Below are 12700 nucleotides of genomic sequence, written 5' to 3'. Positions count from 1 at the left end.
AAGAGACTCAGATGTATGGAACAGACTTGTGGACTCTGGGAGAAGGCAAGGGTGGGATGTTTCAGAAGAACAGCATTGAAACATGTGTATTATCTAGGGTGAAACGGATAACCAGCTCAGGTTGGGTACATGAGACAAGTGCTCGGGCCTGGTGCACTGGGAAGACCCAGAGGGATCGGGTGGAGAGGGAGGTGGGAGGGGGGACTGGGATGGGGAATACATGTAAATCCATGGCTAATTCATATCAATGTATAACAAAAACTACTGTAATGATGTAAAGTAATTAGCCTCCAACTAATAAAAATTAAAAAAAAAAAAAAATAAAAATAACTAGAAAAATGGGAAAAAAAAAAAAAAAAAAAAGCCTTCTAGTTTAGAATCCTTTTCATCAGAGCAAACACTACAGTAATAGCCTAATTGTTAAGTCTCTTAATTACCAACTAAATGAACTTGGAAAGTTAGTTAATCTCCAAACCTCAGTTGTCAGATCTGTAAAATGGGCTAACTACAGTGCCTGCCTCACAGGAGATTCTATACCTAGGGGGCTAGGCTCACAGTTGGCACCCAGGGCAGCTAGTGTTACAGGTGGAATCACGGCAGTTACTTGAAACCCCCTAGCACTGAGCAAGGGTTAGGGTTATGCAAAGAACCATGTTAGGATCTCTGGAGTCAAGGGTTAATAAAACTAATTAGCTTAATAAAACATAGCCCCTAAAAAAAAAAAAAAAAAAAAAAAAAAAAAAAAAAAAAGAAATGAAACACACCCTAGATATGTCTCTTCTTATCTCTGTTATTGACCAAATGCAGCTTTTAAAAAGATTAGTTATAAGCTACCGGAGAGCTGTTTTATGGGGTCTTGGTTTCTGGCAGGTCACCCGGGGGCTTGTACTACTGGCATGCTGGTGGGACTGCCTGACTGGTAGCCTGGTGCTTTCACTTCCTTGCTGTGTGACCTGAAGTCATTTCCTTCATTGTTCTGTGCCTCAAGATGCTCTCGTAGTAGGTGGAGGTAACCACAGTCCCCGCTTGATAGGTTGTTGTGAGGATTAAAAGTGCTGGTCCATGAGCAGTGCTTCAGACTGGTTCTGATGCCCAGCAGGGACTCAGAATATTGCTCATTGTTATAGAGTATTGCTCATTAGAGAAATGGCTCAGGCAGAGAATTTGAGTCAAAAAGGGAATCCACTCTTCTTCCTTGTTGACTGAAAAAATATTCACAACCTTTAAAAAAAAATTCACAACCTAAAAGTTGAGAGTTATGTTTTATTTGGTGGGAATTTTTAGGACTTAAGCCCAGGAGATAGCATCTCAAGTGACCCTGAGAGAACTGCTCCAAAGTTGCAAGAGGGGGAGCCAGGTTATATAGCAGTTTTGCAACAAAGGGCAGGTACTCTGAACATCAAAAGATTATTGTTAATTAACAAAACCCAGATATCCCAGGTTAAGTAGTTTAGCACTTTTCTGTGTATGGGAAGATGCAAGAGTCTGGGCTCACTGAAATCATTCCTTTGATACTCGACCTCAGCTCTCTGGGGCCAATATTCTGTGTTTTTCACATTCTGAGCTTCCTTGGGGCTCACCATAGGGAATGGCTGCAGTCTGATGGCTGCTAGATGACAGATATTCTTTTCCTTCCTGAGTTCCCTCAGGGCTCACTGGGTTACATCGGAAGGCTGCAGTCAGTGATGACTGTGACAGCCATGTTTACTGATATGGCAGGAAATATTCCATTTCTCACCCTACAGTTCAAATTAAACTCACATCTTCTCTCAGACAATAGGATCTGGACACAGTTGATCTGTAGTGTAAGTTCCTTTTTTTATCCAGCACCTGGATAGTGAGTAACGTCATGCTCTTTGCAGTGATTTGCATGTCTGTTGTGTGGAAGAGGGATGACCTTTATTCAGGGTGGTGGAGTGACAAAATGAACTCTGTCCAGGGTGAAAGACTTATAGGAATGCAGATTTTGCTTCAGATGGAGGAAGAGGCTCCCGACCATTGAGTTGTCCTTGATGAGGGAGGCCTTGCTTTTTTCATCATGTTTGTGCAGAAACCCCAGATTGCTCATTTGGGCTACAGAACTGGGGAAAGTGTTGAGCTAAGGATCTTCAAAAAGATCCCTTCAAAGATTGGGATTCTAGTGTTCTGGGGCTTTTAAAAATATTATATTCTAATTCATTAACCCCCTTCTCTCTCCTTAAGGAAAATGAAAATCTCAGGAATTCGAATTTTAGCTCCTGTTAAATACAGCCGATCCTCCATATCTGTAGATTCCGTATTTGGGAATTCACTTACTTGTTAAAACTTACTGAAGTCCAAAGTCAGTGCTCGCAATGCTTCCCTGGTCGTTTGTGGATGTGCATGCAGTCCCTCAGTCTTGTCTGACTCTTTGGGACCCTTTGGACTGTAGCCGGTCAGGCTTCCCTGTCCATGGGATTTTCCAGGCAAGAATACTGGAGTGGGCTTCCATTTCCTCCTCGAGGGGATTTTCTTGATCCAGGAATCAAACTCGAGTGTCCTCTGTCTCCTGCATTGCAAGAGGTTCTTTACTTGCTGGGCCATCGGGGGAGCCCTTGTGGACGTGCAGAGAATGACTAAAAATCTGAGCCAACCGATATGCATGTTCTAGCTGAGGTCTTGTTTCAGCTGAGACAGTAAACTAGTGTACTTTAGGTGGCCCGGTTTTTTCAAATTTGGTATAAAGTTTTTTTTTAAATTTTGTGTTTTTACTGAAGTGTAATTGATCTACAATGTTGTGTTAGTTTCAGGTGTACAGCAAAGTGATTCAGTTAAAAACTTTTTAAAATTTTTAATACCATGCTTTTCAAATGTTTTATTTGTTTTTTGTTGGGAGGTCACAGTTTAAGCTGGTTCCCAAGCACAGGACTGGCAGTGCTGTCTGGTACTCGTAAGCACAAGAAGGCTGCCATGTGCCTAAGTGGAGAAAGTGCGTGTCCTAGATAAGCCTCTTTCAAGTGTGAGTTGTGAGCTGGATGTTAACGAAGCAGAGATAAATATTAAATATAGCACATTTAAGGGCTTCCCAGGTGGTGCTTGTGGTAAAGAACCTGTCTGCCAACGCAGGAGACATAAGAGGCTTGGGTTTGATTCCTGGGTCAGGAAGATTTCCCTGGAGGAGGGCATGGCAACCCATTCCAGTATTCTTGCCTAGAGAATCCCCATAGAGAGAGGATCCTGGCAGGCTATGGTCCACAGGGTCACAAAGAGCCAGATACAACTGAAACTACTTAGCACACACAGACAGCATCTTTAAACTGAAACACACAAAAAACAAGGTTATATATTGATCAGTTGACAAAAATATTGTGACCTAACCCCATTTTCCCCCTGGAAACAGTGGTTCAGTATTTGCTAACTGAGCTTTCCCAGTAATTCTATGGAACATAATGACCACATATGAGAATTGACTGTGTATTTTATGCTGTTTAGAAATAGCCACCCAGGGACATTACCAGGGTTTGGGAAAAGATGCTTTTTCCTTGAAAGGAATGCTATGACAAACCTAGACAGCATATTAAAAGCAGAGACATCACATTACTGACAAAGGTCCGTCTAGTCAAAGCTATAGTTTTTCCATTAGTCACGTATGGATGTGAGAGTTGGACCATAAAAAAAGCTGAGCACCGAATTGATGCTTTTGAACTGTGGTGTTGGAGAAGACTCTTGAGAGTCCCTTGGACTGCAAGGAGACCCAACCAGTCAATCCTAAAGGAAATCAGTGCTGAATACTCATTGGAAAGACTGATGCTGAAGCTGAAGCTCCAATACTTTGGCCACCTGACGTGAAGAACTGACTCATTGGAAAAGACCCTGATGCTGGGAAAGATTGAAGGCAGGGGGAGAAGGGGACTACAGAGGATGAGATGGTTGGATGGCATCACTGACTCATTGGATGTGAATTTGAGCAAGCTCCGGAAGTTGGTGATGGACAGGGAAGCCTGGCATGCTGAAGTCCATGGGGTTGCAGAGTTGGACATGACTGAGCAGCTGAACTGAACTGAACTGAGAAAATTGTGGTGAAAGGAAATGCTAGCTGGGGTGCAGAGGAGGGAAGTAAGTGGGAGGACCCTGAGTGCTGGGTCCCACCTGAGGTTATGGAGCTGGAGGAAAAGGAGACAAAGGGCCTGCCTCACATGGGCGGTGTGGCTGGATAAGACATGCCCATTAGTGGCTGTGCTTCCAGCCAAGATGGACATTCAGACATATCGCAGGGCAGCAACTCAGGGTCCTACAGGGATAGTTGGACGAGGGGGTAAAGTGAGGTGGGCACTGGCTGCAAATTTTTCTTTGACCTTCTTTCCTGTGGTTCTTTGGCATCAGCTCATGTGGTGGTGATGATGCTATAACTTCACATGGCAACTGAGCTGGCCACTCAGCCTGTCTTCCGTCCCTACTATTTAATACTAAGTTCCTGGTAAAATATGCACTTGTCATGTGGACCAGCTCAAGGATAAACGTGATTGGTCATTTATTCATCTGTCATTAACTTGGAAATCACGTGCCTACTGCTAAGAGTACAACACCTCATGATTGGCTTGGAGGCTGTGTTGGTTGGAGTAGGTTAGTAACAGACAGCAGCGCAATACAGGAGGTCTCACATAACATAGTTGTGTTTCTAGCCTATGAGTCATGTTCCACAGGGTTGGCTGGGGGCCTGCACAGCCCCCCCACAGTCCTTGAGACAAGGAGGAGAAGGCTGAGGGATCCACAAGAGCAATTCAGAGCACAAGCCACCTCTGTCTCTTCCACACACACCCCGTGAAGCAGATCAAGGAAGGGAGGGAAGTGTAATCCCTCCACGAGCCCAGAGCAGTGAAGAACCAAATTGGGGTGAGCGCTGTCATTTTCTGCATGGATATGGAGAGGCTCTTGCTGTCTAGATGCTCTAGGTTGGATGGAGTGCACAGACCACACCACACCACACGACACCACACCACATCACACCACACCACACCCCACAACATGACTCCACAACATACCATACTGCACCACACCACACAACACATGACACTATACTACATGATACCACACCACATGACACCATACCACATGACACCACCCACACCACACCACACCCCACAACATGACTCCATACCACATGACACCACACCATACCGTACCACACGACACCACACCACACCACACCATACCACACTACACCACATGACACTACACCACATGACATGACCCACACCATACCACACCACATGATACCACATCACACCACATGACACCATACCACATGACACCACCCACACCACACCACACCCCACAACATGACTCCACACCTCACCACACCACACCCCACCCCACCCCACAACATGACTCCACAACATACCACACCGCACCACACCACACAACACATGACACTATACTACATGATACCACACCACATGACACCATACCACATGATACCACCCACACCACACCACACCCCACAACATGACTCCATACCACATGACACCACACCATACCATACCACACGACACCACACCACACCACACCATACCACACTACACCACATGACACTACACCACATGACATGACCCACACCATACCACACCACATGATACCACATCACACCACACAACACAATACCACATCACACCACACCACACTACACCACATCACGCCACGCCACACCCCACATGACTTCACACCACACTACACAACACCATACCACACCACATGACACTATACCACATGACACCATACCACACGACACCATACCACATGACACCACACTACACCACACCACATCACACTACACCATACCCCACAACATGACTTCACACCACACCACACCACATCGCACCATGCCACACCACACCACACCCAACATGACTTCACACCACACCACACCACACACCACCATATCACACCATACCACACTACACCACACCACACAGCACTGCATCACACCACACCACACCACACCACATCACACCACACCACACCCTACAACATGACTTCATACCATACCATACCACATCACCCCACACAACACCACCCCACACCACACCACATCACACCACACTACACCACACCACACAACACCACATCACACCACACTACACCACACGATACCACACCACACCACACGACACAATACCACATCATACCACAGCACATCACACCACACTATGCCACACCCCACAACATGACTTCATACCATACCACACCACACCATACCACCTCACACCACACCACACAACACCACATCACACCACACCACACCACATGATACCACACCACACCACACCACATCACACCACACCACACCACACCGTACCACATGGCACCACACCATAACACATGACACAATAATAGCTATTGCCTGGTATGATAAGTACTAAGAAAATTTGCACCTCCATCCTCCTGTGGATCACACCAAAAACCTGGCATCCTCCTGGCTTTGTCATCCCAACACGGGATCTATTGGTGAATCCTGTTGATTCTGTCAGCCACCAACTGTCTTCTGAGTATATCCACAATCACATCACTTCTCACCATCTTTACTGCTCCTGCTAGAATCCAGGCTACCCCCCTCTCCTTCCTGGGTTATTTCCATGCCCTCCTCCCTGGCCACCTGACTTCTGCCCTTACCCACAGCTGTCAGGAGGAAATGTCAGACATATATTGAATCATGAATTCTGTTACTCAGAGTCCCCCCAGTAGCTTCCCAAGCCTTCCAGAGTGAAATCAGAACTTTTTTTGACCACACCCATGCAGCATGTGGGGTCTTAGTTATCTGACCAGGAATCGAACCTGTGCCCTTGACAGTGGAAGGCTAAGTCTTAACCCCTGGACTGCCAGAGGAGTCTTGGGAATCAGAATTCTTAAATGTCTTCACCCCATGTTTCTCATGACCTTTCTGACCTCCTGTGCTGTGGCTTCCCCCTTTAACCAAGACTCTTCAGGCATGGCCGGCTCCTGTTAACTCTGTGGTGCCTGGGGAGTTGCTGCCTGCATCCTCTGTTGCGGTTCTGCTTTCTGCTGGAACATGTGTCTCCCAGTGAGCCTCAAGGTCAGGATTCTCCAGGCAAGAATACTGGAGTGGGTTGCCATTTTCTTCTCCAGGGGATTTTCCTGACCCAGGGATCGAACCCATGTCTCCTGCATTGGCAGGCGGGTTCTTTACCACTGAGCCACCAGGGAAGCCCTACCACTCATATATCTTTGCTCAAATATCACCTTCTCAATGAGATATTACTTAAAATTGCAACCCAACTGTCTACCAGCCTTCCTGGCCCCCCTTCGTGGTTCTGCTTTTTCCCTCTGTCTTAGCACTAATCTTTTTCTAAGGCCTTGTAAAACTTACTTATTATGTTTATTTTTGCCTTCTTATACAAAATTGATAAGGCTAGAAGGCTAAGAATTTTGTGCTGTATCTGCAGCCCCTTAAACAGTGCCTGACACTTAAGAGTGAATATTTGTGAAATGGTTTAGATCATGAATAAGTACAGCACTGTCAATAGAGAGGCAGGACATCTAACGTGGACTGGAGCGGGTGACGCATGAATGAGGTGTGGAAGGAGAGGTAGGTATAAGCTGGCAAAGGATGGCAGGAAGCTGGTTTCCAGGGAACAAGATTAAATCCAATTATTGATGGGCCAAGAATGTCCCTTCAGAAAATCCCAGAGCTTCCTGTTGAGAAGAGAAATAATGAACAAATGAATGTGTTGGTAATTCTCAGACAAGTGATGGGATCATTGAGTCTCGTTCTCATGCTCAATTGCTAAATCATGTCTGACTCTTTGTGACCCCATGGACTGTAGCCCTCCAGTCTCCTCCGTCCATGGGATTCTCCAGGCGTGAATACTGGAGTGGGTTGCCATTTCCTCCTCCAGGGGATCTTCTCGACCCAGGGATCGAACCCACGTCTCCTTCGGCTCCTGAATGGCAGGCAGATTCTTTACTGCTGTGCCACTGGGGAGACCATCCTTGAGTCTACGTGTAGATTAAATAAGGCAGTTCCCATTTCTATAATGGAAAGATCCTTAGGACTTCTTTGATGAAGTCTTTCAGTCTCACTCGGCCCTCAGGACAGCCTGTTGAGTTGAAGTTCATGGTTTTCTTTTCCTGGTTTCTCCTCTAATGTTGGTGTGTTTATTTTCATAAATTTAATGTGATGCTTTTGAACAGAAAACATTTGGTCAGGTCAGGACATTTGTATTCCTTTTTATAATGCATTTTTCACACAGATAAGGGTACAGTGTGATGTTTTTGTTTAAAAATGACATTCCAACTCTTTTTTGGGTTTTATGCTCAAATTATGCCTTTTCTTTATGTAACTTTTTCTTGGAGAAATGAATGCATGTGGCATTGAAAAAATGTACATTTGTGGTTCTTTTTTAAAAGGAGAATAGTGTGGTTCAGCTTCAAAATAGTTTCTTTTTTTTTTAATAGTTTCTAAGTGTTCTTAACTTTAACAAAATTTGTTTGTGTGAACAAGATTGTAATTCAGTTTTCATTTTTTCCCCTTTCAAACCAACATAGGTAAAATCCTTAAGATTAAAGCTTCAGAAACTTCAAGATAAAGCAATTGAAGAAGATGATTATGATAAGGGTGAGTTTTGCCTTGTTTATTGATTCTTTCTTCTCTTCCCATAATGTGCAATTCCGCTTTCCCTCCTTACTCACCTGTATCCTCCACACCGCAAATGAATTGTGTAATCTGTTCCCCTGATCATTTCCACTGAGTAACAGTTGACTATTTTACAGCACTGTTGTTTTCTCAATTTCAAAGCAGTTTAGGAGGAATAATCCTTTGGGTCATAAGTATAACCTTATTGATTTTTCAGAAGCACTCTGAGTACTTGCACAATAAGAGTTACATTAAGTCATCATCTATCTATCTAAGGTGTGATGTTGTTGTTGTTGTTTAGTTGCTCAGTTGTGTCTGACTCTTTGCAATCCCATGGGCTGTAGCCCACCAGTCTCCTCTGTCCATGGGATTCTCCAGGCAAGAATACTGGAGTGGGTTGCCATTCCCTTCTCCAGAGGATCTCCCTGACCCAGGGACTGAACCCACATCTTCTGCATTGGCCAGTGGATTCTTTACCACTGAGCCACTCAGGGAAGCCCCAAGTTGTGATGTAGCTATACTTTATTCACTCATCAAAAAATATTTGTTGAACACCTACTATGTGGCCAGCACTGTGGCAGGAATAGGAGAGTAAGAGAATATAGTTTCTGGCCTTGGGATGCCTGTGAGTATGCGCCCTTGTGGAGCTTTCTGACTTCACACGCTTGGGGACCAGGTGTAGGAGTTGGGATGAGCTTAAGAGATGATGCCAGTCTTTGTGAGTGGGCTTGGATGTGTCAAATTCCCATGTAGATGGCCTGAAATAGTCAAGCTGGAAAGAAGCCATGACATGTAGATGGAAGAGTTGGTCAGAAGCCAGAAAAACCCAAAGCAGAGTGAAGCACTCAAATAGGAGTCAGGCCAAAGCGGACAAGGGTATCATGGGTGCCAAGTGGACACTGGGTTGACTGTGTCCAAGAAAGTTGCAGGTCTGGTTGGATTGGGAAGGATCTTAAGGACCTGGGTACCGATTGCAAGATCTTACATTCATTTCTGCTGGGTCTCAGGGATAAGAGAGGGCCTTAGAGGACTTCCTGTTCCACCAGGCACTCATGAACTTGAGAACTATGCTGGTGATAATCAAGCTTAGCACAGTGAAGATTGGCCTGGAGGTATTTTAGATTTAAGGCTCCCCTGGAAGCTGGTTAGCCTTGAGGCTTGGTCTTCAACCTCATGGGGCCATATTCTGGTTTCCCAGAGGGTACATCACAGACCATTAGGAGCTGGGTGCTACAGGAATGGGGCAAGTGACTCCCAAAAGAAGGGTGCAAATCCTATTCTAGGAAACACACGGAGCAGAGCTGATGCTGTCTGGTGTCCTTGTTCACCATTGGCATTGGGAAGGAGTGGAATTTGGGGATGGAGCTCTTTAAACTCTGCCACTCCATTTTGACAGGACATTTTGATTTCAGAATGATGCCTGGTGGAGGATGATGTAGGTGAGAGAGGAGCAGATGATCTGTTCCCAGACCCAGGTTCCCCTGGGGGCTTTTGTCAGTGGGAGACCACTACACCTAGGTTTTGAGGCTCCCTGCTATGGCACAGGTTTATTTTCTCTTCCACGGGGTGTGCCTTGGATCCTTTGACAACACAGCTCTCTCTGTAACACACAAAGCTTCAGACACAGGTGAAAAACCACACCCTCTTTTTCTGATCAAGAAAAACCTCAACTTTTCTGGATGTGGTGCTCTCAATGGGCTTCATTAAATGAAGGCCTCACTTCTTTAGCCCTTTCTCCAAATGTCTCTGAAACACCTCAGGGGAGAAGTTGAATAGGACACACCTCACAGGGAAGCGGAAAGAATAAAGGTGACTTTGTTCAGTGTTTCTGCCTGTTTATTTTCCTTGTTTGTATGTCAGTGTCCACCGAAGGAGATGTTTAGGGGTAGGCCAGCATTCTGTGTTTTCTCAGGTCTTACAGGAGATTGAGGTGCATGCTGATGCCTGGGAAAACACAGGGGTGTCGGACTTTCTTCTGTGGAAAATCAGGCCTGTGGTACAGTGGCAGCTGAGTCTAGCCAGTGAGCTTCAGTCCATGGGCCGTGTCCCTCCTGGTGAAGATGACTGGGCCCTGAGGGGTGAGTAGGATATACTGGAAGGGCAGAGAGCTGGAAGGGCCAGCGTTGCTTGTGAGCCACCCTTCCAGTCTGATCGCCTTGAAAGGAGATCTGGAACTGGCTCTGTTATCTAAGGGCTTCCTTGTTTGCTAAGTGCTAGAGAGTCTGCCTACAATGCAGAGATGGGAGTTCGATCCCTGGGTCAGGAAGATCCCTGGAGGAGGGCATGGCAACCCACTCTGGTCTTCTTGCCTGGAGAATCCCATGGACAGAGGATATCAGCAGGCTACAGTCCATGGGGTTGCAAAGAGTTGGACACGACTGAAGCCACTTAGCATGTGTGTGTTTGTTGTGTGTGTGTGTGTGTCTGTGAAGTACACTCAGTCATGTCTGAATCTTTGTGACCCCATGGACAGTAACCCACCAGGCCCCTCTGTCCATGGAATTCTCCAGGCAAGAATACTGAAGTGGGTTGCCATTTTCTTCTCCAGAGGATCTTCCCAACCCAGGAATTGACCCTGGGTCTCCCCCATTGCAGGCAGACACTCAGCAACTGAGCCATCAGGGAAGACCGTGTATGTGTGTGTGTGTGTGTGTGTGTGTGTGTGTGCGCGCGCGCGCTAAGTCGCTAAAGTTGTGTCCGAATCTTTGCCCCCCTATGGGCTGCAGCCTGCCAGGACCCTCTGGCCATGGGATTCTCCAGGCAAGAGTACTGGAGAGGGTTGTCGTGTGCTGCTTCAGGGGACCTCCCCCACCCAGGGATCGAACCCATCTCTTGTGGTCTTCTGCATTGGCAGGCGGGCTCTTCCCTGGGGGCTCAGCTGGTGAAGAATCTGCCTGCAATGCGGGAGACATGGGTTTGGTCCCTGGGTTGGGAAGATCCCCTGGAGAAGGAAAGGCTACCCACTCCAGCATTCTGGCCTGGAGAATTCCGTGGACTGTATAGTCCATGGAGTCACAAAGAGTTGGACACGACTGAGCGACTTTTACTTTTGCTTTTCTTTATGACTATTGCCACCTGGGAAGCCCTTAGCACATAGCACATGGCATCTGACATGGATCTCTGCAGGGCCCAGAGCATGGACTGGCACATAGCAGGTGATGAATAAGTTGTCATAAACTACTTGCCATTCAGAAAACTAAGATCATGGCATCTGGTCCCATCACCTCATGGCAAATATATGGGGAAACAGTGGAAACAGTGACAGACTTTATTTTCCTGGGCTCCAAAATCACTGCAGATGGTGACTTCAGCCATGAAATTAAAAGACGCTTGCTCCTTGGAAGAAAAGTTATGACAAACCTAGAAACATATTAAAAAGCAGAGGCATTACTTAGACAACAAAGATCTGTCTAGTCAAAGCTATGGTTTTTCCAGTAGTCATGTATGGATGTGAGAGTTGGACTGTAAAGAAAGCTGAGTGCCAAACAACTGACGCTTTTGAATTGTGGTGTTGGAGAAGACTCTTGAGAGTCCCTTGGACTGCAAGGAGATCCAACCAGTCCAACCTAAAGGAGATCAGTCCTGGGTATTCAATGGAAGGACTGATGCTGAAACTCCAATCCTTTGGCCACCTGATGTTAAGAACTGACTCATTTGAAAAGACCCTGATGCTGGGAAAGATTGAGGGCAGGAGGAGAAGAAAATGACAGAGGATGATATGGTTGGATGGTATCACTGACTCAATGGACACAAGTTTGAGTAAACTCTGGGAGCTGGTGATGGACAGGGAGGCCTGGCAAGCTACAGTCCATGGGGTCACAAAGAGTCGGATATGGCGAGCAACTGAACTGAACCAACTGAACTGAACTGAAACTAATTGCTAAGTAATTAGGGAAGTTGAGGTGGAGAGATTGTGGTCATGAAATGTGTTGACATAAGAGCTGAATAAAGTTTGCTTTCTCATCTATGATAGTTTGTCCAGTTACTAATGAACATTTTCAGAGCTGCTGAGATGTCCTTGGCAGTCAGTGTTTAGTCTTTGTGTGGACTGTCTTCTTGTTCTGAGAGGGAAGCTCAGCAGCTGTGTCTTTC

The 12700-nt window shown here is 46.0% G+C and overlaps 1 protein-coding gene across 2 annotated transcripts in view; it reads left to right on the top strand.

The window, feature by feature from the left end:
• The window catches only part of DISC1 (DISC1 scaffold protein), a 389098-nt gene that overhangs the window by 71054 nt on the left and 305344 nt on the right, over positions 1 to 12700 (top strand). For both annotated transcript variants that reach the window (XM_070471094.1, XM_070471092.1), the window contains exon 3: positions 8521 to 8590. In XM_070471094.1, coding sequence (XP_070327195.1) covers positions 8521 to 8590 — 70 coding nt within the window. The remainder of the gene's footprint in view (positions 1 to 8520; positions 8591 to 12700) is intronic.

The sequence above is a fragment of the Odocoileus virginianus genome, chromosome 7 (assembly GCF_023699985.2).
Source record: "Odocoileus virginianus isolate 20LAN1187 ecotype Illinois chromosome 7, Ovbor_1.2, whole genome shotgun sequence".
In the NCBI taxonomy this organism is placed as follows: Eukaryota; Metazoa; Chordata; class Mammalia; order Artiodactyla; family Cervidae; genus Odocoileus; species Odocoileus virginianus.
The sequence above is the reverse complement of the archived record's forward strand: the minus strand, read 5'-3'. Positions and strand labels throughout refer to the sequence as shown.